At 39.9% G+C, this 25,297-nt stretch overlaps 7 protein-coding genes across 7 annotated transcripts; 4 read left to right on the plus strand and 3 right to left on the minus strand.

Annotated features, from left to right (window-relative positions):
- Positions 1–649: 649 nt before the first annotated feature.
- On the plus strand, positions 650–1,092 carry MONOS_4705 (uncharacterized protein; the record flags this gene model as incomplete). Its single annotated transcript, XM_067874801.1, has 2 exons — positions 650–802; positions 877–1,092. 2 exons carry the CDS (start codon positions 650–652, stop codon positions 1,090–1,092), a joined length of 369 nt encoding a protein of 122 aa, XP_067734305.1.
- A 2,413-nt stretch (positions 1,093–3,505) lies between these two features.
- MONOS_4704 (putative nitroreductase family protein) lies at positions 3,506–4,192 on the plus strand (the record flags this gene model as incomplete). The annotated part of the gene is made up of 1 exon (XM_067874800.1): positions 3,506–4,192. The coding sequence occupies one exon, from the start codon at positions 3,506–3,508 to the stop codon at positions 4,190–4,192; it is 687 nt and encodes a 228-aa protein (XP_067734306.1).
- A 481-nt stretch (positions 4,193–4,673) lies between these two features.
- MONOS_4703 (uncharacterized protein) lies at positions 4,674–12,047 on the minus strand (the record flags this gene model as incomplete). The annotated part of the gene is made up of 6 exons (XM_067874799.1): positions 4,674–5,211; positions 5,337–5,412; positions 5,551–6,566; positions 6,929–11,582; positions 11,637–11,873; positions 11,940–12,047. The coding sequence occupies 6 exons, from the start codon at positions 12,045–12,047 to the stop codon at positions 4,826–4,828; spliced, it is 6,477 nt and encodes a 2,158-aa protein (XP_067734307.1). The 3' UTR covers positions 4,674–4,825.
- Positions 12,048–12,195: 148 nt separating this feature from the next.
- On the minus strand, positions 12,196–16,910 carry MONOS_4702 (putative phospholipid-transporting ATPase VD; the record flags this gene model as incomplete). Its single annotated transcript, XM_067874798.1, has 1 exon — positions 12,196–16,910. The coding sequence occupies one exon, from the start codon at positions 16,908–16,910 to the stop codon at positions 12,564–12,566; it is 4,347 nt and encodes a 1,448-aa protein (XP_067734308.1). The 3' UTR covers positions 12,196–12,563.
- Positions 16,911–17,044: 134 nt separating this feature from the next.
- Positions 17,045–19,142, plus strand: MONOS_4701 (actin-related protein 3). Its single transcript, XM_067874797.1, has 6 exons — positions 17,045–17,404; positions 17,520–17,723; positions 17,791–17,934; positions 18,021–18,131; positions 18,218–18,389; positions 18,560–19,142. The coding sequence occupies exons 1-6, from the start codon at positions 17,081–17,083 to the stop codon at positions 18,841–18,843; spliced, it is 1,239 nt and encodes a 412-aa protein (XP_067734309.1). The 5' UTR covers positions 17,045–17,080; the 3' UTR covers positions 18,844–19,142.
- A 122-nt stretch (positions 19,143–19,264) lies between these two features.
- MONOS_4700 (putative Nucleolar GTP-binding protein 1 (NOG1)) lies at positions 19,265–22,444 on the plus strand. The gene is made up of 4 exons (XM_067874796.1): positions 19,265–19,497; positions 19,556–20,659; positions 20,803–21,055; positions 21,277–22,444. The coding sequence occupies exons 1-4, from the start codon at positions 19,282–19,284 to the stop codon at positions 22,206–22,208; spliced, it is 2,505 nt and encodes an 834-aa protein (XP_067734310.1). The 5' UTR covers positions 19,265–19,281; the 3' UTR covers positions 22,209–22,444.
- A 1,377-nt stretch (positions 22,445–23,821) lies between these two features.
- On the minus strand, positions 23,822–25,036 carry MONOS_4699 (uncharacterized protein; the record flags this gene model as incomplete). Its single annotated transcript, XM_067874793.1, has 3 exons — positions 23,822–24,219; positions 24,319–24,846; positions 24,904–25,036. 3 exons carry the CDS (start codon positions 25,034–25,036, stop codon positions 23,822–23,824), a joined length of 1,059 nt encoding a protein of 352 aa, XP_067734311.1.
- Between the last annotated feature and the right edge of the window lie 261 nt (positions 25,037–25,297).

The following is a 25,297-nucleotide window of genomic DNA, read 5'->3' on the forward strand; positions in this document are numbered from 1 at the left end:
AACAACATGATACAAATAGCGATGCAAGTTCTTTTTTATACAGTCCTTAGAAATATTCTATTAGCTTAACTGAATGATGTGACATTTGATATTGTTGAGAATGTTGTTGGTTTGAATTGCATTAAAAATAATTTCTTTTCATCTTTTTGTTCGTTCTATGAGATTGACAAACGTTATTCTGTTTCGCAAATATAATTTTTTCGTAAAAGCGTACATATTGAATGCCATCAAAAATTATCTCAGTTTGCAGAAGTTGATATTTTAAATTTCATTTTGATAGAATTTATTTATTTATTTTTTTTTTGTTGAAAGAATTGTTTTCTGAACTGAAAGATAGAAATGTGGACAAACAAAAATAGAAAATTACAGAAATGAAAGAAATAATTGATAGAATGAAGAAAGAAAAATTAATATCTGCTTGCATAGAAGAAATGCTTGATAAAATGAACTACATGACAAAAAAAAAAGAAACTGCCTATGGAAAATGGAATTTTGCTGTTGAAGTTCATTGGATATTGCATAGCGCAGAAAAATAATAATGACACATTGCTTTTTAATATCTTCGTTGTCGAAAGATTCGAAATGATGATTTTTGATAATAAAGAGAAGAAAGAAGGGAAAAAAGAACGGCTTTTGTTGATCTTTGTGAATGCTGCATACTCTAAACTTCAACTACCTGTTCTGCTTGCCTTCGACATGTGCGTCTTATTTTCTGAAAGTTTCATTGAAGAAAGAAGAAAGCGAGGAAATTCAAAAGGAAGTGGAAATAGCATTGTTTGCCTTGTGCAGCATCAAACAACAAGTATCAACTTAATTTAATATTTTCTTAATAATTAAAGATGTTAATGCTTATTATATTTAATTTGGATATATTAGAAATTGAAGCGAAAGCAATATTTGTATGAGATGAAAGAAATTAGCAAATGTCATCAGGAGCACAGAAATCTAACACGGCTTGCCTATCAGTCTGCTTGGGAAATTTTTGTGCACAGATTGAGAAATGACAAAAGCGTTGAAAAAGTCATTGTGAATGAACTGCATTTTGTGAGAGAGGTTGAAAGAGAGTTGGAAGAGCTATCGAAAAAGCATTAATTTGAAGAGAAAGAAGAAGGAAGAAAAGAAGAGATTATTCTATTGAGATGTTTCCAAATATTGCATTGTTATTTAATCGGTCATAAATTAAGAAATAAGGAAGATATCATAATTGTTGGTGACATTGCTCACGTATAAAGAATGGCAAAGGATTATCACAACGAAGTACGCAGCTGTTGTGTAGAGTGCATTGGAATAGCAATTCCAAATCGAACTGTGAAAGTTGATTGCTTGATGAAAGGAAGAGTAATTAATGATATTTTTGAGGAGATTCAGCGGCAAACACTGAATGACGAAATAATACATGAGTGCTTGAAATTTTTTGGTGAAATTTTAAGGCGATTGAAAAAAGAAAAGAAAGAAGAAATGGAAAAAGTGAAAAGGAAGGCTGGCAAAAGAAAAACAATTGAAAAGATAAAAGAAGACAGATGAAAAAACATCGTCATTAACTTTCAAAAATCTTTTGAGTTTTTCCACAGAAAATATACGATGATGCATATTTTCAGTTGAATATTTCTGATTATTTTGTAAATGTTTGACTTGATGAGACACATTTCATTTCGATTCTTTTTGTTCTTGTTTTTCATTTATTTTATCTAATGACAAAATAGATAATATCCAATTTTTCGTTAATAATATCAGTTATTGAATAATCATTTCTTATGAAAGAAGTGATACTGCAATAACAAAACAACGAAAAATGAATAATAGGCAATATCGTTTTATCATTTTCGAAAATTCTTCTAACGAAAAAATCTATGAATGAATTGTTGATTTAATCTTCTTCGAAATAATCAATTATTGATTTATTCATTTTCATTTTTTCTAGTCGAATAATTATTTCTTTTCATTCAGCTTTATTTCCTCCACTTTTTTCCCTTGCATTGATATTATGATACTTCTTCCAAAACAATCCAATAATCTTCAAAATTTCGTTTGATAATTAGGATATGAGGATGGAATTAATAAATATTGACAATAAAGGTTAAAACATCGATTGATTATTAGAATGTCTGTCAGTCTGACACCAATATACTATTTATCAAAAAATGAACAAACGTTATATAAAAAATAACAATTCATAAACCATTTTTGTCATGCGAACAAGATAAATTTTTTTTAATGCACTATTAATAAGTGGGGGAAATTACGGACTTTCAAGCTTTATTTGCACAAGGCATTGAAAAATTGCTTCACTCATAACTTTATTTCGCTTTCTCAGATTACAAAATAAAACTGATTTTCATATCTGTAAACAGGCATCATTGAAATCAAAACATCAAGATTACCAACATTTCACGAGTGTCAAAAAATGGACCCATTTTTATTGTGTTTTTTGATATAAAATTGTCAATGAAAAGTGCACAATTTTTCAATGAAAATGCCTGAAGTCAAATATTTTGTCCCAAGTGTTCTGTTTCTTTTCATATTAAATAGTTATTCATCTCAGACTTGATCTTAAAAGTTGCTTGCAAGCACAATGAAATTAATGTTCAGCTTTCCAACAAATAAATTGCACCAATCTTTTCTGAACGAATATATGCTTTTTCTTTGCATTTTATCGAATGAAAGATGTTCGTTTTTTATTCTTGAAATTGGACTCTCTTCTATGAAAAACAAAAATATTAATTTCTATAAAATAAATCAAACTTGTTCATATTCAGTTTCAAATATCAAAAAAATACATAATATCTTAAATTGGCATGCTCCTTGTTGCATTTTCAACTTTAAAAATAAGCAACTCAAAGAAAACAAAGATGAAAAAAGAATGATTGATCTGTTATGGGTATTTGTTATTTCAAAAAGAAACACTTGATTTCTGTTTCATTTTTTTATATTGAAAAGGAAAAAATTTTTTCTGACTTGCTATCATTTTTGACTTTGCATGAAGTCAGTGACTTGGTACGTCAATGACGTGTCATAATTCCGATTAACGCTTATGCGTCAGTGAATACTGTGTTATTGAAAATTTGATGATCAAAAATTTCAGTTTTTTTTTCATCAAAAATTAAAAAAAAAATAAAATACAATAATATATAAAATAATTATGTCATTATTAAAGAAAAGCAAACAAGTTTGTTTTGTCTTGTGACGTGGAAAAATCTGTCACGTCCGTCAAAAATCGAAATGGCCACGTCAGAAGTCAGTACGTCACCCAGGGCTAAGTTGAATATCAGTAATATAACCGATAATAATAAATATTATTTCATTTGAGAAAACGATTATTATTTTTGTTAAATTTTTATTTTGAATGCTAATAATAACAATTTGATTGCAAAATTATTCAATTGGGATAGTATTTAAAGAAAAATCACTTCTGTGAAAAGTTTTAACATAATTATGAATCATTTTTAAATTATACTAAAAATTGATCAAAAAATAACTATCTACCCTTTAATCAAAATTCATCAAAATGAGTATGGATATTGATGAAAAACAAAACGAAAAAGAAACAATAGTTTCAGGGCCAGTTCCTTCGATGGGAGTTTATGAAGCGATATCATGCAGAAGAATTATCAGAGACTTTCAGGATAAAGTTGTTCCGCCAGATGTCCTGAAAAGAATTATTGATGCTGGTTTGAAAGCCCCAACCCATGATCATTTGAGAAATTGGGAATTTGTGATACTACACGAAGAACAGGATAAAAAGAATGCGCTCCAATTCATTAAAATGGGGACGGCTCCACAATTAGAGATTTTGAAAAAAACACTTGTTGATGGAACGGCACAACAAAAAATGTATGCAATTGCGATGCCAAGGCAGTACACTATGCTTTTCAATGCGTCTCATATAATTTTACCATTCTTCAAGTCAACACCAGGGATGATGCATCCAACTTCCGCAAGCTCGTTCAATCCAATTTCTTCAATTTGGTGTGTCATCGAAAATATATTTCTTGCTGCAACTGCCGAAGGATTGGGATGCTCTATGAGGATTCCCGTTGGTGAAGAAGGAATAAATGTTGCCAAAACTGTTGGAGCTCCTGAAGAGTATTTTTTGCCATGTTATATTGGACTGGGATATCCAGCCGAAGATTGCCCTGCTGTGGAGCAAGTCGAATGCAATACAGAACAGAAAATCCACTTTGGAAAATGGTAGATCGGATTATTGTTTGATACAATGTTCAATGAAGTGCTTGATTTTGTATGTATTAATATTAATCACCATTTTTTTTAAAAGAGCAGAATTTTTTTTTTTTCATTTTTCAAAGAACATCATTCAACAACAACAAGCTTTTATCAAAGCTGAATCTAATCGATAATAACAATATTGCATACGTTTTGAAGAACGAACAATTAAAGAGGGCAAGGTTTAATGATTCGTGGATTTAAAAAAAAAGGACAGACAAGGAAACAGAATTTCCTGTTTTCCGAAACTCAGTTGGTCTTAGGTCTGAAAGACCTTCCAATAATACGTGCAGCAAGAATTATCATTTATCTAAAATTATGGAAGATTATCATGAGACATCATAAATAAATAATACAATTATGCTCATTTCATTTTGCTACGAAAACGAAAATTCCAACAGAGAAGGGAAAAGAGAATTTTTTACTGTGAAGCTCTTAAAAATACGTGGGCATTTCTTTCTTTTCTTCTTTTTTGCTAACAATAAAGATCAAATAAAATATCTGATAATATTTGTCTCAAACTAAAAAATTAAACATTCATAAATTAAAAATACTACTAATTGGAAGAATTTAAAAAAATTTATTAAAAAAAACACAATGACAGCTAAGACGAAGACGGTATCTGAAAGACAGAATCCAAATCGGAGATGAAGCAGCGAGAGGACTCGATCAATCTGATCCCTTCTGCAAGAGCCCTTACGCTTCTGCCTCTGCACTGCATCCTCACAATCCACGTTGGCATCGACTCGGAAGCATTCGACGGGGCAGCGCCAGCTTCTTCACTGACGCTGCTGCCATTGCTGCTGTTACTATTGCTATTGCTATTGCTATTGCTATTGCTGCTATTTAAATTGCTGCCGGCAAGCAACTTCTGCTGGAGATCGGCTGTTGTGCTGGATGATGCGCTGTCTATCGGATTCTGACAGAACGGAACGGAAATGTTGTCAAAGAAGAAAGACGATGCTGGAGATTCGGTTGACTGCAGCCCTACTAACATTGCCAATGAAGTACATATATAAACAAAATATATCATCAAAATATACAGATAGCATTATTCAATTTCAAAAAAAAAATATTTTTAAAAAAAATTCTGGTTAAAAATAAGAATTGTATACCAGGATTTATTGGAGCTCTTCCTGTGAATACAACCACAAACAAGTCTGAGAACCAAGTTGTGATTGCAAATCCTCTCTGAAGAATATATATAGAAATAAATAAATAAATAAATAAATAAAGAGAGAGAGAGAGAGAGAGAAATCATTGAAAACATTGATATAAGCAAGATGCATTCAGGAAAAAATGAAAGAAAATGAAAGAAAGAAATCGTACCGAAAACAAGCAATGTGTTGGCTTCTTTTGAACTGTTGATGTATTTTCTTCTTCTTCTTCTTCTTCTTCCTCCTCCTCCTCCTCTTCTTCTTCTTCCTCTTCTTCTTCCTCTTCCTCTTCCTCTTCTTCTTCTTCTTCCTCCTCTTCTTCTTCATTTTCTCGTTCCTTCTTAGCTGCGTCTCTGCTGATTTTTCTCAATCTTCTTCTTTCTTCTCTTCTTTCTTCTCTTCTTTTCATTTTTCGTTCTTCTTTCTCTTTTCTCTTCTGCTCTCTTTTCTGTCTCTTTTCCCTCCGAATTTCTTGCCGAATGATTTCTTTCCTTCGGCAGATCTCATCGCTCACACCAGCTATCATCTCTGGAAAGAGCTCATGCGCTTTTCTTTGTATTTCTTCGGCTTCTTCTTCTTCTTCCTCCTCCTCTTCCTCTTCTTCTTCCTCCTCCTCCTCTTCCTCTTCTTCCTCTTCTTCCTCTTCTTCTTCCTCTTCTTCTTCCTCTTCCTCTTCTTCCTTTGTCTCATCCAGCTCCTTGTTAAGCTTCACAGTTTTGATAAATTCCAATTTATTCGCTTGCTTTTTCACAATAATGACTGCTTCACACGAAGCTGGAAGCGAATTTTCAGTTAAATCAACGTTTGATGCTGCAGACTCGTTTCCATCAGCAGAAATCGCACCAGCACTGTCGCTATTGCTTCCTTCTCTTCCTTCTTTTTCTTCTTTCCCTTCTCTTCCTTCTTTTCCTTTCTCCTCTTCTCCATTTTCGTTCGCGCTAACAGCATTCACATCTCCATCTCCACATTCGTCGTCATCTTCATCTGCATTCCACCACTGCCTTTTGTGCAGCTTCATCTTCCGCTTCCTCTTCTTCCTCGCCTTCGTGTCAGCATTCAGATTCGGGTTGTTGTGCAGCCAGTTTGTGTTCGCCAGCGGCGGCAGCGAAGACGGCGGCTCCAACTTCACCTCGAAAAAGCCAAGTTTTTTAAGCGCGTTGCTCAGATGGTTGGGGAAGACAGAGACTCCTGTGCGATTGAATGGAATGGAATAGAGTGGAATGAAATACAATGAAAAAGAAAGAAAGAACAAAAGAAAGAAAGAAAGAATTTGATATGAAAGAAATGAAATTAATAATATTCAATAGTGAAATAACAATAATAATAATAGAAAGATATATTCAGATAATAATTAAAAATGAAAAATGAAAAATTAAAAATCCAAATTTTGGTAATCACAGAAACCAACAATGTTCCTTTCTTTTCTTCAAAATAAAAAAAAATTTTTTTTCTGTTTAAACAAATAATTCCAATGCAATAAAATCACAACCATTCACCCAAAAAAACCAATCCTCCTCTTCCTCCCTCCTTCCACACATCCCCCAGCAAACCCTTTGTAGTTGAGTGCGAGATGGGAAGTGTCGACAGAAGCGAGCGAAATGCGGGCGGGGTGACTGGCAGCGGCATAAACAGCGCCTCAGGCGGAAGGACATACGCCTCAGTGGTGAAATGCACACGGGGCAGATACACGTCACAGAACGACGGAGCTCTGGCTGCAATCGACAGGCAATTCGTCGTGTCCACCTCAAAATTCCCTTTTTTCTGCTTCGACATCTGCAACTGCCTCCTTTTCCTCTTGCTTTCTTTCACTCTTTCTTCCTCTTCTTCCTCTGTGTGCACCCTCACTCGATGCCTCTCTGTCACCACTGCCCTTTTCGCTGCCTCCAACGTCGCACAAGCAGCATGTATGCCCACCACAAACGATATCCGCGCCTGTGCCACCGCCCCACGTACCGAATACACAATGCACAGCGAGGCAGTCCCGCCCCTCGGAGCTATCAGTGGAATGGAATGGAACGCGAGCGAGGTGAAACGGCGGGAGGACGAAAAGAAAGACGGCTTGGGAGAAAGCAGAGGGGTGGAGGAGAGGCTTCGAAGGGAGACGCCGACGAAGTAAAAGGGGGTGTTGTTGGTGAGGTGGATGTGCAGCGAAAGCTGTTTTTCTCCGGGCGAGGCGACGTGAGTGCAGGAGACAGAGAGAGGGGAGGAAGAAGTGGAAGGGGTGAGCAGCTGAAGAGGGTTGGGGGAGAAGAAGGTGTGGCGCGAACAGTCGAAACGCTGCTGGCGGTAGTCAAAGGCTGTCATTTGCGAGGGCTCAGAAAGAGAGAAGGAAGAAGAAGAAGAAGAAGAGGAAGAAGAAGAAGAAGAGGACGCAGAAAGCAAAGCAGACAAAGAAAAGGAAGATGAAGACGATGCTGAAGACGAAGACGAAGAGGAAGAAGAAGAAGAAGAAGAACCATCTTTCTTCCCAGTCCTCACACCCGTCTCAAGTGCTGTGTTCTTCGTCATCTCCTGCTGCTGGATGGAGATGGCAGACGAGGAAGAGACCGCGTGTGTCTGGGGGACGAGGTCTTCAGGGGAAGGGAGAAACGGGAAGGAGAAGGAAGAGACACGCGCAAGCACACTCTCCATTGGGTTGGTTGAGTCAAACAGAAGCAGCAGGCGGATGGCGCGAGACAGGGTGATGCGGTCGGTGAATGCCCAGTCCTGCTTCATGCAGCTCATCACCTCCTTCCGCGCGCGGTGGAGTGCTGACTCGGTTGTTGATGCTTGGTTCTTGTTGTTGTTGTTGCTGTTGTTGCTGTTATTGCCGCTGTTGCTACCTCCTTCTTTCTCTCCCTTTCCTGCTGTGGAAGTGCGTGGGAACGAGCTTGTTCCCTGTGTGAACTCAGCAAGTGAGGAAGGGGTATTGTTCGAGGAATGAGCGAGCCGTGATGCCAGCTGGAGGACAGCTGCGTATGACAGATAGAGCAGCTGGGGTGCAGAGGAGAACGTGATCATCGACTTGCCCATGCAGCCTGTACGGAGGGCCTCGTTAAGGTCTCTCTTCCGCTTCTCCACCGACAGCCACTCTTTGATCGACGGGATGAGCACATCCAAACCAGAAGGAGGGAGATAGCGACAAGTCGCCACACCCACCAGGCGCTGGCCAAGCGACGGCAGACGCGCCAGCATCGGCAGCACCCTCATTGCAAGGGCGGGAGAGCGAGAGCCCAGAATGACTAAGGAAAGGGCGTGGGAGAAGGCGAGGGAGGTGGAAGACGAGGGCTCAGAGTGGGTGGACGTCAGGGCGAGCACGCGGATGGCAGAGGTGGTGGAGGCAGGGAGGAGGAGGGTGGAGGAATGAGGGTGGGAAGATGAGGCAGATGCAGAAGAAGAAGAAGAAGAAGATGATGATGATGATGATGTTTTCTTGTCATTCTTCGATTTATTTGATTTAGACTTGCTATCTTTACTGCCACCACTTCCTCCTCCTCCTCCAACGCCTCCTTCTTCGTCCTCTGACTCCTCCTCGGTCTCTTCCTCCTCTTCGCTGCTGTCGCTCTCCTCTTCAAATATCTTGTTGCTAAACATTCCTCCATCCACCCCATCATCGTCTTCGTACTCTTCCTGCCCGTCCTCTCCTTCTCCTTCTCCTTCCTCGTCTTCTTCGTCCTCCTTCTGATTCGCCTGTGCCAGCGCCGCCGACGAAAAAGCTGCTAAAAACTCGCCAAAATGCGCTTCGTCGAATGCAGAGAAGGACAAAAGAAGGTCGCGAAACCAAAGCGAGGCGGCACCCAATGAAGCAGCACCAGACTCATATGAACTGTCCTTAGAAGAATTACTAACAGAAGAAGAAGAAGAAGAAGAAGAAGAAGAAGAAGAAGAAGAAGAAGAAGAAGGTGAAGGAGGCCCTTTCATAAGCTTCGTGGTGATCCAAGGGCGCTGTGGGAGTGGAGGTATTTTGAGCGAGCTGCAGCACTTCGGCAGGTGGAGGATCGGAGCCAGTGGGGTCGAAGCTGGCGGAAGAAGCTGCTGCGAGAACGAAGACTGTTCTTTTGTGGGCTGGCGGTAGCCAGGGATGGCATCATCGAAGTCGAAGTGGCGGAGGATGAAGAGGGCGAGGGAGCGGAGGAGTTCTGCTTTGTCTGTGCGGGAGGCGATGGACTGCGCACACACGTTCACAACAGCCACAGTCCGCACGAAGAACACGAAGTGGTTGAACGTCTTGAGCGGGTGGGGCACGATGTTGGATGAGGAAGAAGAAGAAGAAGAGGAAGAGGAAGAAGATGCAGAGGAGGAATAAGGAGAAGAAGAAGAAGCAGTTGGAGAGGAAGAAGAGGTGAGAGATGGATGGTTGTAGAAAGCAGGGTTTGGAGTGATGGTGATGTAGAACGAAGTCAAAGCTAAGAGGGAGCGGCAGCCGAGCGCCAGGGAATAAGCGGGCAGGGTGGAAACAATGCCCAGCAGATTCAGAATCAAAGAGCGGACAAAAAATCCTGTTTGGTGCAAGTTCGACGCCAGCGCCCGGAGCAAGCGGCGCTGGGCAGCAGCCGCTGGGCAGAAAGAGTGAGCAATCAGCACATCTTCTGCAGCAACGTTGGCATCGTCGAGGCAAGCAGCTTTCTCTTTGTCGCTCTGCTGGAGAGAGGCAGCGACGGCGTGGGGGTCGAGGGAGGAGAGGAACGTGAGCACGAACTGCGCTAAAGAGAGGACGAGGAGCGCAGCGCTTGCAGAGGCGCCCTGGCTGACACTCACAAACGGCTGCAGATGGGCGAACATGGCGTGGATGAGGTCAAAGGACGACGGGTGGAGAGGGAGCAAGGCAACAGACAGCATCGACGAGGGAGTGGGCGGGCGGGTGCTTGGCAGAGGGACAGAGTCAAGAGCGATCAAGTCGACGTCTTCTTCTTCTTCCAATCCCGCTGCAATGCGCTGTGCTTTCCGCAGTGCCTCTCGTTCTTCCTTCCTCTTTTGCGCCTCGTCGGCCTCCTTCTGCTGCATCATGGCGCTGTCGTTGGCGTCGAACTGCTGCTGGATCTTCTCCACCAGCACAGCCATCACACTCGATAGCAGACGCACCACACAGATACGCTCAGCAGGGAGAGCAAATGAAGACAAGGAGACGAGGGCCTCCAGTGCATTGAAGGAAGAATCAAAGGAATTCAGTGAGCTAATTTGAGTATTATTATTATTATAATCTGAATTTCCCTTCTTTTGCGCATCTAATTGTTGTGTCTTCTGCTTCAGTCGGAGGTCTTCCTGTGTGGATATCCACTCACACAGGAGAGGGCGGTATGTCTTTGAAGAGCTCCACAGCGACAGGAAGGAGAAGAGAGAGGAGACATATCGCGAAAAGGAAGGGTGGTTTGAGGAAAAGGAAGAAGAAGAAGAAGAAGAAGAAGAAGATGATGATGATGATGATGGAGGAATCAAAGAAGAGTCGACGAAAGAAGCAGGATTGGAAAGAATGGCTGAAGGAGAAGCGATGGCAGAGGGAGTCATGAAGTGGAATGAAGGCGCGGCTGACGAGGCAGGAGATGTGGTTGGAATGACATTGTCAGACGCTGCGGATGAGAGAGCAGAAAAATTGCTATTGTAAGGAGTAACAGAAGAAGAAGAAGAAGAAGAAGAAGTTGTTGTTGTTGTTGCAGAAGAAGGCAAAGCTTTCGAACCCATCCGTTGCATTGCTGTCTGCGGTGTCATGATAGTCAATGACTGGGCAGTCGGAGAGAGAGGCTGCGCGGACGCTGTTCGGGGAATGTTGAAAGACGATTGAGAATGGCTGAACTGCTGGGATGACAGCAGCGATGGACTTGGAGCTCCAAATCCGCTTGGCGTAACAGTCCGTGTATGCGGAGTTGCTGGGCTTGGAGTCGGAGGAGACGGAGTCGGCTTACGTGCAGACGCATCTGAGATTCGCGATTGATCATCGCCATTTGTTGGCGTTGATGCTTTTGGTGGCTGAGTTGGTGTTGTGGAAAAACTGGAAAAAAATGATGGGGGCTGAGATGTTGGAGTCGAAACACGCTGCATTTGAGCGGATTGCGGAGGCGGTGTAGTTTGCTTTGGTGCTTGAGTCTGCTTTTGAGGCAATATAAGCTGAGAGCCGTATGGTATAGCTGGCCTAAATGATTTATACGGTTCTGAAGGATGTATCAAAGCTAGGTGCATTTCAAGAACAGGAATAAAATCTAGAAGCATAGAAGATACAAATTCATCCCACTAAACATCAAACGCAATAACTTTTGAAAGCATCCAAAGAAAAAAAAGACAAACTTGTGGATTCCAAAGAAAAGTTTGAGATGAATTGTGAGTATGCTTGCTGTTTTCAACAAACGATTTCATTAAATCAATAATTGATATCCAAATTGGATAAGCAACTTCCCATTTTACAGTGCTTGTGCGATATATTTCACCATCATCGCGAGTAACAACATTTGTTTGAAAAGTACTGCCATTTGTAAACAGTGCGTATAACTTTTTTCTTAAACTCTTCGTTGGATGAAGTAAGAACTGTAATTATTCAAAAACATGAATTTGAAAGAATTCATGAAATATCCAAAAGAGAAAGATTCACACAATTAGAGTCTCTGTATCAATTTTTTTCAATGATTCAACTGCTTTGACAACGTCATCGCACTTTGTTGACGATAACCTTTTGGCGAACACAGAACCTAAGTCCGTCATTGAGCAGTGAATAATCCAAAAAAAGTTAGTTCAAGCAACTATGGTCTTCCATGATCAAACATGCTTCAAAATTTTTTGTACACGTTACAGTTAAATAATCATTTCAAATATATTTTAAGTTTTCATAAATTAAAAATTTTTGATTTCATCTATTTGATAATTTGGTTTATTATTCATTCAAGAAATTTTGTAAGTAAATTATCGGGGAAAAAAAATACTCAAAAATGTACAACAAAAAACACATTGTGACGTGTCATAATAGAAGCATAATTATAAAGCATTTTCCGAAAAAACACTTGTAAATCAAACAAAAATTTGAGTGATATGAAATGTAATGATTCATTTATATTTGCCAACAAAAATGTTTGCAGAATATATAAAGCAACTGAAAAAAAAACTATCTTAAAACATTCAGTCAAAACACATAAGAACAACTGCGACTATGTAAAAATACAATTTAACAAATTTATTTATATACTTTTGGATTCAATTTTATCTTTTAAATAAAATATTCCTTCACTTCTTTTTTGGCAGTGCTTTTGTTGAGCTCGAATTCGACTTTGTTTTCAGCTTGCGAAGTGGCTCAGTCCACGTGAAGGCATATCCGCGATATTCAGAAAACGAGGCAGAAGCAGAAGCAGAAGCAGAAGCAGAAGAAGAGCCAGGACGAGAAGCATTTGCACGTGAGTCTCTATTCGGCTGAGAAGAACAAGCAAAAGCAGATGTGGATGATGAAGCAGAAGCTGATTTCTCTGTTGGTGTGCTAAGCTGATCAGACATATTGGCCATTTCATGATATGCATTGGAGTAACCACCACTTTTGTTTACATTTCCATTTCCATCTGAACCTGAATCACCTTCTTTCAACTGATCCACAAATTCTGAACAAGCCACTTTAACATCACTTGCCCCATTCTGCTCGTTTGCTGCCAGCTGCGCCTCCATCCGCACATCACTGACAAGCTCTTCTTCTCCCCTTCCAACTTCAAACTCATCATCTCCTTCCATCTTTTCTGCCAGCTCCTGTTTGGCTTCCTTCAGCGAAGAGTCCGAAGCTGCCTGGCGTTCTTTCAGCTGTTTAGAGTAGTTTTCCTTCATTTTCTGCTTTCTAACAATCAGCTCTTTCTCTCTAATCACTTCATCCACTTGAGGTTTCAGTCTGTTGCGCAGGTACGAGATGGCATACGGTGGGGCTATGCATACCACAGGGATGACAAGCACATACAGCCAGAAGATGACAGAGCTGCAGTCGCGCCAGAACGAGCCTGTCATCACGGGCTGCACACCCACATTGAAGATGATGGCTACCAGCACCCACGCGACGAGAGACAGCACTACGATGAGGATGTGCACCCACGTCACCAGGTTGAACTCCAGACACAGCTTGACTGTCACAGTCACAATGGTCCCTGTGCACAGCGCATTCCCAAAGTACCACATGTCTTCGGCCCGCCCGTCCCACTGGATGAGCGTCTCGAACATAAACACGCCCACAAAGAACACTGCAAACGAGCACCACGCCCCATCCACTATCCATCTTACGAAGGTGGCTGGCGTTGCTTCTCTGCCTAACCTTCCAAGTGCATACGTGGCAGGCAGCTTTGCCATTCGGTTCGGCCTTAGCTCTGCATCGCCCAGGCCATGCACGACAATCGGAGCGACGGTGAAGATGAGGTTGAATAGTGAAATGAACCAGGACTCGTACATAGACTGCCCAGAGAAGCCGTTGAACCACCCGAACCAGAACATGGTGAGGGTGAACACAAAGTTCTTGTAGAACGAGTAGAGAATCACCATCGACAGCCGCTTGTAGTTCATCCTCCCGTGTGCCAGCAGCAGCCGCTGGAGAAAGCGGAACTGAGCGATGGAGTAGTCAGACGCCAGCACAGCCTGCATCCCTTCGTTCCCGCTTATCCCAACACCCACATGTGCTCTTTGGATCATCGGCACATCGTTTGCGCCATCGCCAATGGACAGCGTGATTGAGTCGCTGTTGTCGCGAATGGCACCCACGACGTCTGCTTTCTGTTTGGGAGACACACGACAGCAGATCACCACACCGCACTTCACACAGACAGACAGCGTTTCAGAGATCATCTCGTCAGAGAGGCAAAAAGATAAGGCTGAGCCTTCAATCACCAATGCATAGTTCATAAAGTGCGAGGCAGGGATGGTGGCAAAGACGTGTGCCAGCTCGTTCATCTGCTTCTTGATGAGGTCGTTGTCGCGCCCAGATATCACCATCATCTGCATCTCCTGTGTCAGCAGCTTGCAAGCAAAGCCAATGTTGATCGCTGTCTCCTGCTTGTCTCCAGTCAGCACCCACACTTTGATCCCAGCTTTCCTCAGCACTTCGATGCAGTCGGGCACTCCCTCCTGCAGCTTGTCTTCAATGGCAGTGGAGCCAATCAGTTCCAGCTCTACTTCGATCTCAGCAGCAACTTCATCCACTTTGCTCTGCCGATCTTCAATTGAGTTCAGGGCGTCCTGATATCTTTTCTCCCACTCCGCAAACTCAGCTTCAGACGCAACGTCCCTCTTTGCAAGCACAAGAGTCCTCAGCCCTTCTGCTGCATACTCCTTCATGTGATCGAGTGTAGCCTGGAGAACTGACTCGTCTGTCTTTTCTTTGGAAAGCAGAGGAACCATTGTTGCATCGGCTCCCTTTGAATACACCCGAATCTTCCCGTTTGGCAATCTCACAATTTCTGAGTTCCTTTTCCTGTCAGAATTGAACTCCAGCACATACAACACCTCAAACCTCACTTCCACAACACCATTCTCGTCGGGCTGGGGCATTTGTTCATCTCCTCCTTCAAACAGCTCCACTGCTGCAAATGAAGGCATCCTTACAACGTAGCTCTTCTTCTCTTTCCCTCGGAACTCAAACCCGATCTTCGCAGCAGCAGCAACAAGTGCACCTTCGTCGGGCGAGGCAGCCTGGTATTTCAAAGGCCCTGGGTGATGGATGGTGTCTGGCGGTTGGTATTCAGCCATGCTCTTCTGCTCAGACTGCGAGGACGACTGGCCAGCAGGTGAAATACTCTGATCAACAGCACTTGAAGCAGAGAATGTGGTGCCTGTTGACATCATCGGCTGCTGTTGCTGTGATTCTGCAGATTGATATTCAGAAACTGTGCTCAAAAGTGGCGTTGCGCCTTCGCCTGTGAGTGAAGGCAAGTTCTTCGAGTATAAATTGCCCTGTCTGCTGGATGACTCGTCAACAGCATCGACTTCCACAATCTGCGAAACAGAGGCAAGAGATGCACTGCCAGCTGGAGAGGTAGAAAAGGGAGGCTCTGTGATGGGGTTGGTTTCGATAGTTGTCTGTGATGAGGATGTTGAAGAGATCGGAGAAGTGCTGGAAGAAGGAGTTTCTTTTGAAGAAGCCGAATTTTTAGATTGACTTTTATTTTTCGAGTTTTTAGGAATTTCAGCAAGGCAAGTGTGGCAGACAGACAAGTTCGTGAAAAAATCTGCGATTTCTTTTCTCCTCTGAATGCTTTCTTCAGAGCTGCTTCCTTCCTCGCTTTTCAGAATTGCCATCATTTCTTCGTCTTCAAATCCCCTTCCCGTGGGCTTCGCGTCTTTTATTCCATTTCTCCGGAGCTCAGCTGCTTTGATCTCCGAAATGCCCTTCCCGTACATCTTCCCCCCAATCGAGCACTTGAAGAACTCCATCACGTTCTGCGTGAGCGTCCCTGTCTTGTCTGAGAACACATACTCGATCATCCCAAGCGACTCGTTCAGATTGGAAGTCCGGGCATTTGCTCTTGTGTCGCTCTTCTCGTCGTACATCTGCTGGTCGTTGTTGATGAAAATCACCTGCCCCAGCTTCACCACCTCGAGCGTGACATAAAGAGAGATCGGAATGAGTGTGTTGAATAGAATGATGTGAGTGAGAAATGAAATTGCTCCTTTCGCTCCTGCGTTTTCTTCTGTTGCTTTCAAATACCAATGATCTTTCACGCGGTAGTAGAAAATTCCACACATGATCGCACAAAAGAGACAAAACAATATCTGAAAACCAAACGCAATAAAAACAAAGATATTTAATAGGTTTTCGAGTTTAGTCTTTTTCGCAGGAGATTTCCCAGAATTCTTCATGATTTTTGTTTCATGGCCTGTATAAACAACAAACCCAATTATATATGGTGTATTTCTCAAAGAACATGATCGTAAAATAACATTGTTGTTATCTATAGTCTTCACTCCAGTGTTTTGAAGTTCAATTGATCCATTAAAAACATATAAATGCGGATTTGGTTTATCGCACTGAAGATGACCTTCCAAATTTTTAATGTTATCAGGTGAATTTAAAAGCTTATCATCAAATTGCAATGCCTGCTTTGTCTTTAGGTTTGTTTCTCCATCAAGATTAGTCGTTTCAATGTTGCATACACCCTGGTCCAAAGGAGAGTAAAAAATAACGACATCTGCAGGGATAAGATCATCGCACATTATTTTCACAAAATCTCCAACTTTCACATCTTTCCACTGACCTTCAATAAAATCTTCTCCGTTCCATATAAGTGTTGCTTTTGCATTTGCTTTCCTATCACTTGAATATCGTCTCAAATCTTCCAGAAGATCCTTAACCATTGTGACAAGAATAACAAACACTAAAGGAAGAATTGATGTAACAGGATTCAAAGTCGTTAGTCCAGGAATGAGCTGAAGAATAGCAATAAGCAAAAAGTAAACATTTGCCAATCTGCAGAACTGCTGGAATAAATTCATTGGAACAAATGTTAAAGGGCTATATTTTGTTGTGCTTACAACATTTGATTTGTATTGGACAGGCTGAATGCCACCGATAAGAATATCTCTAAATGAAGCTTCACCTTTTGATGAGTCTGACATTTTATGGTTAACTTTTTCTGCTTTATTTCAATGATTTTGACGTATTTATTACGTGCAATTAAATATAAAAGAATGCCAAAAAAGTTTTTTCAAAATATCAAAGATCAATGATAATTCTGTAAGCAACAATGGTTACCAGATCGTGTGTTGTGTTTGTTCGACCTTTCTAAATGACTGACAAAGTTGCTATTATTGATGTTGGTACGGGATACACAAAGATGGGTGTAGCTCCAAACTCAACACCTCAATATGTGATTCCTTCGGTCATTGGCATTAGAGATCAAAAGCTCTCTTCAACGATTACAAAGAAAACTGGATTAGAGGAGCTTGATTTTCTCATTGGTGATGAAGCAGTTTCAAATTCAAAAGCGTATCCATCAGAGAAATTTATGTCTCATGGTATTGTCAGCAACTGGGATCACATGGAAAAATTTTATGAGCAATGCTTTTACAAATACCTCCGCCTTAATCCCGAAGATTATAACGTGATGCTGGTATGACTTTTCTCTTTTTCATTTTTTCTAGTAAATTAACTGTTGCGAATTCTCTTTAATAATTGATGCACACTTTCTAATAATATTTGCATTTGATATTTCAAAACTCTTTCAGACTGAACCTCCTCTTAACTCCCCAGAAAACAGAGAATATCTCGCTGAAGTCATGTTTGAAACCTTCAACGTTAAAGGAATGTATATCGCTGTCCAAGCTGTTCTTGCGATTTGCGCAACATGGCTGTCAAAAAATCAAACTTCACAGAAATTGACTGGTACTGTGGTTGATTCTGGTGATGGTGTCACACATATTATTCCTGTCGTATGTTCATGTTATTTATTAATGTCTTGCAAAATATGAAAACTCTTTTTTTTCACGATTATGAAAGTCTGATGGTGCAGTCATTCCATCTGCCATCAAACACATTCCAATTGCAGGAAGCGACTTCACCAAATTCATTCTCGAAATGATTCGTGATCGCGAGCCAGCACTTCCATCAGATGAAGCAATGCAAATTGCAAGAAATATTAAAGTGTGCAAAAATCGTCAAATATTGTAATAAATCAAAATATGCAATTTAACCGATTTCTCATAAATCGTTTTTTTTAATTGCAACAGGAAAAGTATTGCTATGTTTCTAACCACATGGTGCGTGAGTACGAAAAGTGGGATTCTAATCCACAAGATTACTTCAAGAAATATGAGGGTGTTCACAGCGTAACAAAGAAAGTTTGCGAAATTTATTTGAATTTGAGTTTTTAAAAATAAAATTTGCTGTGTTTTTTGATTTTTAACAATAATTACCAACAATCCAGCCCTATTCAATAGATATTGGATATGAAAGGTTCCTTGCTCCAGAGATCTTCTTCAACCCAGAAATTTACTCAACCCAACACACAACACCACTTCCCGTCTTGGTTGACACAGCCATCCAGGCATCTCCTGTCGATTGCAGAAGAGCACTTTACTCAAACATTGTGCTGTCTGGTATGAATAATGATTCAAAAATACATGAAATTTTATGAAAATTAAAATTATTATTATTATTATTATGTAAATGTGATTTTTTTGTAGTGTTTTTTTCCGTTTTTATACTTTTAAAACGTTGAGCATTTTCATTTATTTTATCGCTGCTGTTTCTCTCTTTTTATTATCAGGTGGTTCAACACTTTTCAAGCACTTTGACAAGCGTCTTCAGAAAGATATCACATCCATCGTCACAAAGCGACTGGCAGAGCACGAACGCAAGTCCGGAGTCGCGCCCACGCCCATTGAGACAAAAGTGATTTCACATCATTTCCAGAGGAACGCTGTGTATTTCGGTGGGTCGATTCTGGCGCAGTCGGGGCAGTTCGCCTCGCTTGTCCACACAAAAGCACAGTACGACGAGTACGGCCCGTCGATCTGCAGAGTGTCACCTACGTTCAGTTCGCTTATGTGAGAAGGGATTTCTTCGCTTGAGGGGTTGTGTGTAAAGTTGGGTGTGGGTGTGGGTGTGTGTGGAATGTTTATCATTTTGTTTTTCTTTTTATGAGAGTGCGACAACTTGAAGAAGAGACTTTTTTTTTGGATAGTTGTCAATTGCATTATTACACATAATACAGTTATCTCTGTCTTCCACTGTAGTTCTATCTTCCTTATGTTCTTTTTTAACATATTTCTTATTGAGCATTCACATTGCAAAACTACCAATGTACTTGGTAAAACGTAAAAATAATTATAAAAAGCATTAAAAAATGACTTTCAGCTTTTTTTTAAATGTAAAATGCAATGCTACTGTTTTTTCAATTAAAAATATAGCAAGGTCTTTAATATTGAATATTAAGAAAACGAATGTTTTCTTGAGAATTGATCAATCTCCCATCATTGCATCGATCAAATGAGCTATAACTTTAATAGCATCCCACAGGTTCTAACCGCTGATGAATTGGTCAATGTGGTGTTGTCTTACACTCAACGAAAAACGCCTACTGAAGTGCACACAAGCTTTCAGATATCCAGAATCCGTGGCTTCTATATGAGAAAAGTTAAGACAACTCAACAAGTTTTTCATAAAAAACTTTCTGATATTTTGGATCGCTTTCCTAGATTAGATGTATGCGAATAAATTTGGCATTTCAAGAACGATTTATTATTTTTGCTTTCTCTTAAAGGATATTCATCCATTTTTTGCAGATCTTATGAATGTATTGTATGATAAAGATCATTACAAGCTTGCACTCGGACAAATAAATATGGCTCGTCACTTAATTGATAATATTGCAAGAGATTACATTAAAATGATGAAATATGCCGATTCCCTGTATCGATGCAAACAACTTAAAAGAGCAGCTCTTGGAAGGATGTGCACATTGATCAAAAAGATTAAACATTCCTTCGCATACTTGGAGTATGTTAGGCAACATCTTTCTCGGTTGCCAAACATCAATCCAACAACAAAAACACTTATTATTTCTGGATATCCAAATGTTGGAAAAACATCTCTTGTTAACCAACTAACAAACACAAAACTTGACGTACAACCTTATGCATTTACAACAAAGTCACTTCTCCTCGGACACATGGACTTCAAATATTCTACTTGGCAGGTTATGGATACACCAGGTATTCTTGATCATGCACTTGAAGAAAGAAATACGATTGAAATGCAGAGCGTTACAGCGTTAGCACATCTTCAAGCAGCTATTGTTTTCGTCATTGATATGTCCGAGGCTTGCGGCTATCCTGTCGAACAGCAAGTTCGCCTGTTCCACAATCTGAAGCCATTGTTCATTGGAAAGCCATTGATCCTGATGCTCAACAAAGTTGATAAAATAACATTTGATGAGCTCGATGACGAACGAAAAACATTGATTTTGAATGAAGTGCGAGAAGTTGAGAAAAATCCAACTTTGATGTTTGTTCGTCGGACGCTAGCGGATGTGGAGGCGCAGGAGAAAGAAAACGAGGAAAGCTCTCGTGAGCTGCGAGGGACGATGACAATGGACGAGGCATCTGCCGCAACGACAACACAACCAGGTGCTGCACTTACACTGGAAGAGGCAGAAAAGAACAATTCGCTCAATGTTCCATGTGTGTTGCATCACGGCATCTTCATTGATGTTGTTGAGACATCCACTTTGAAATGCACTGGTTTAGCGGTTGTCAAGGAATTTGCCTGCGAAAGACTGTTGAAGCTTAGAGAGCAGGTCAAGTCACGCACTTCAAAGACCGCTGCAGCAGCTACATCGTTGATGATTACATTCCCTCAGCATGTGGTTTGCCAATTGGATTTGTTGTTTTATTTCAAATATTCGTTGAATCTAATATATCTAATATATTAATGTATTAATGTATTAAACTTGTTTGAATTTTTTTTTATCTGTGATTGCGTATGCTTCTATTTGTTATTTCAAAACAGGAACCAGGCCGAGGACCAATTATTCCAGACAGCGTGCTGCAGATGAAGAAAGAGCGTCAGCAAGCACTTGCAGAAGAGCTTGCTCGGAAAGCAGCGCGTGGAGGAGAAGACGACGAAGACGAGGACGAATTTGGAGAGAAGGAGATGGATTTTGGCGGAATGGACATTGACATGGAAGAAAAGAAGCCAAAGAGAGAACTGGAAAGAGATCGTGCGCTAAGAGAGCAAGGGGCTTATGTGCCAAAAACAAGAGGTTTGAATACTTGAGAAGAAGGATTGAGGTGGCAGCAGAAATGGGTTGTTGCTTCTTCAATTGTTGATGTTTGAAGTGAAAAAGTTTTTTATTCAAATTTTTATAATGTTTTTGGTATAATTACTTTTTTTCATCAAATTTGTAAATACATTTTTTGAATAATCTTTTTCTTCTATTGATTAATCAATGTGAATTTTCCATTGCTTGCTTTAAAACAACAGAGCTATACATTCTTGCTGATCCTGAATGGAAGTTTGATACCATCCCTGAGATTATGGATGGGAAGAACATAGCAGATTTCGTTGATCCAGACATTGAGCGCAAGCTGAAGGAGCTTGAAGAGGAGGAAGAGCAGCTGCTTAAGCAGGAAAGGGCAGCAAGAAAAGAGAGGCGTGCGGCTGGGCTGCAGACAGACGATGACTACAGGATTGAAGTGCATCACGACCATCACAGGCCAATTGTGGACAAGGAAGAGGAATCTGAGTTTACGAGGCTGAAGATGATTGCAGGGGCAAAGAAGGAGAAGGTGCGAGAGAGAGAGAGAAAGATGCAGGAGAGGAAGAAGAAGCTGAAGGAAGAGAGGAAGAGAAGAAAGCAAATGGGTGAAGATCAAGACGAGGATGATGATATGAGCCCAGAGCTGAAGAAGAAGAAGAAGAAGATGGATGAAGACGATGAAGACGATGAAGAAGAAGATGAAGACGATGATGAAGATTCAGACATATCTGAATCTGACGAATTTGACTTGAAGCATTACGATTCTGACTCATCCGAAGAGCTCGAAGGCAAAAGGAAGCGTGGGCGGTTTGCTGAAGAAAAGAAAGGCTCGCAGTCGCGTGCCAGGTCGCGGTCGAAGTCGGTGCTGCGTGCAAACATGGAGAAGCGTGCTGCCTCTTTGCGTGCACCGTCTGTGGGCAGACCCGCTCCTCGCGATGCTCATTCGATCCGTCTGGTTACGGATTCGATCGTGAAGGGAGAAGGGTTCTCGTCATTGGAGCAAAGAGAGAGAGCGAGAAAGAAGATGAAGAAAGCGCAGAAGATGGAGTTCGGATACCGCGGAAAGAGGGGAGAATCAGACAAGCATGTGGACAACAGGATGCCGAAACATTTGTTTACCGGAAAGTTCAGCATTGGAAAGAGAGATCGCAGATAAAGTCAATTCACTCTTGTCTCTGCAGCGCAGTTGTTATTTGTTGTTCCTTCTGCTCAAAAAGTCTTTTTTGAATTTTTTTATTTTTAAAAATTTTTTACAGAATTTTTGATTTTTTTGAATGCAAAGTGTTCTTATTTCACTTCAGACCGTTTGAACCTCTTTTCTTTCACCTCACAGAAAAAATGAAAAGAGGGAAAAATTGAACAATTGAAAGAAACAGGATCATTTACGATTGATACTTATATCAGTTTTATTTTTCCAAAGGTTTGTAACTTCAATGCACAAATGAACTACAAACTCGCAAAAACCTAACTTAAAAAAAGTGAAGAAAAGAAAAGGAAAGAATTTCCTTCTTCAAAACCAACACAAACTATCAATGATAATTGTAAAAGTGGATTGAGATAACTGTGAAGGGTATTTACAAGTTATCCATGCAAAAACTTGTTGTGAAAAAATGGTGATAAAGATGAATAAAGGACCAGTTAAGAATAAATGAATAAGAAAAGCAAACGAATAAAAGTGGAGTGCTTCATAAAAAAAAACATTAAATGATGAAACTATTCAAATAAGAAATGTGTCTGAATGGGAACATTTTCTTGAAACAAGACAAAAATAAAAGTTAAATAAACAAAAAAATAGCGTATGACAATCTGCCTCGTTGAAAGCTTTTTATCTGGGCTTGAATAATAAATGACAATAGAGCCTTCAAATCATATCGAAGCAGTAGCAAGGCATCAAGGCTCATAATGTGTTTAGGAATATATGTCAATAAAATTGCAACTTCCGAATAACAATTGAATGTTATAAACGGAAATGAAATACGGCTTCTGATAAAGTCAGCAATGATTATACACAAAATAAAAGGCAACACCTCGCAAAAAATAAAAATTAAATAAAAAAACAGATTCACGAATGTGTGTATGGATGTTGTGAATATCAATGTGAATAAAAGAAAAAAAAAACAAATAAAAAATAAAAAATAAAAGAAACTTGAAACACGAACAAGCAACTAACCATATATTAAAAATTTTCTGTCAAATCATTTAACAATTGTATTTTTAAAGGACGAATAATAAGAAGCATAACATTTGCACATCAATGCAGTTGCCTTTTATAAACATATCAAAAAAGAAAGAAAGAAATTAACAAATTCAACAAACATAAAGCACAAATTGTGTTCCATTTCAAAACATTTCTTTATGACAATTGTTTCATCTCTATCTATCAAAAACATATCAGCAAAACATTTCAACAGAGGAACAAGACATTTGCTTCAAGCTATGAAAAAGAGGCTAATAAAAATGAATAGCAAAATACAACATTAAAAGCGCTCCATGAAATAAATGGAATAAAAAATTATCACTTCACAAAACGCACAATTGGCAACAATAGGAAAAAGATTCAAAAGATCAGCAAGATGTTATCCAAAAATAAAGTTGAAACAAGCTTCTTTTTAGAGAAAGGTGCGCAAAAGACTGAAAAATCACATTCAATTGCAAAATTTGTCACTATTGTCTTTAAAAGATAACCTTCGAAGAAACTCTGCCAAAAGAATAAAAAATGCAGCCATTATTTCACAGTTTCTCTATCAGCTCAGCGACTCGCTTAAAAAGTCACGTGCTCGTTGAAATTAATGAAGATAAGCTCGGAGGTTTTGGAAGAGGAGGGAAAACAACACTTTCCGAATCTGCAGAAGAAGACGAAACGAGCAATTTCGAGCTAACAGGAGCAATTGTTGCCTCAGAATCCAGAATAGAAGAAGAGGCAGGTGATGCAGTTGAACATGCTGTCATTTGTGTTGACCGAAGACAGCAAATGGATGTTGTCTTTGGTGAAAGTGTTCGGGCATTGCAGCCTTCAACAATTGCTGTGTAGTATCTTTGGAAGGTCTCTGATGAAATATTAACATCATAATTAAGAAGTTTCAAAAGCAGAACTTCAGTTTCGTTTATCATCTGGAGTGGCGCGTTGAATGTTCTCGACCACCATCCGTTTGGCAAAGGCTTATCACCTTGAAAAAAAAGTATGATAACAATTACATGTTTAATATAACAATGTCAAAAAAGATTCGATTCTATTTCAAAAAAATTTTTAAAATGAAAAAGCATACAAGAGAATTTGTGTGCAATCATTATTGTGACAAGAACCACAAGAAAGACATTATCCCTGTTTAATGCAAAACGGCCTTGTTTCCAATGAAGTCGAGACAAAGTATCAATCAGAGATAAGGAAAGAAGAAGTTCTGTTGTTATAAGCTTTGAATGATAACGAATTGAACAAAGAAAAGTTGTTAGATCTTGTTGCGTCTTTTTAACCTCAAATTCAGCCACTTTATTTTGATCTTGATGAACTTCAACTGTGTTTAGGAGAGACTTTTTGTTTTCTCCATTTGAAAGTGGGGAAGGGTTCATCGGAGCAGTAGCATTTATTGATGAGGATGATACCGAATCGTTAGGCGAGGGGCATACAGGTGGGGTTAGAATATTACAAGAAGAAATTTCAGGACTTCGATTAAACTCTGAAAGAGTTGGTGAACAAAAAGACTGAGATTCCTGGATGCTTGCACGTTTTGGAGACACGCAACTTGAATTTGTCAAGCACAATGATGATGGAGTGAGATGTGCCACTTGCGCAATGCCTGGAAAATAAATTCATTTGAAACTTTTTTTCAGATTATTGGGAAAATAATGCAAACAATAAGCCGCAAATTCTATTACAGGTGTTCTTACGCAACTTGTCGCAAAGCAAATTTTAGGACAATCAAATATTGGCTCACTTTCGTTGAAATATTTTTTATCATCTGTGGCATTTATGTATCCAGTCATCATTTCTTGAAATACAAGTCGCAGAAGTCTCACAACTAAAATTTGTCCCAAGCAAAAAGATAACTGAAAATCTGCAAAGCGGCTACTGTAATTGTTTGCAGTATCTCTTCATCCCCCAAAAAACGATTTGCTTTATACATCACGTCACCATTTCTCGTCATAAAAAATCAAAGGAAAGTTCATTTTAAATAAATTTTTAATACTCTATATTATCGGCTCTTTGTAAAACGGATGGTTCATGAAACACATTAGCTTATTCCATAA

This window comes from Monocercomonoides exilis, assembly GCF_001643675.1.
Source record: "Monocercomonoides exilis strain PA203 chromosome Unknown scaffold5-2102611, whole genome shotgun sequence".
Taxonomy (NCBI): Eukaryota; Preaxostyla; order Oxymonadida; family Polymastigidae; genus Monocercomonoides; species Monocercomonoides exilis.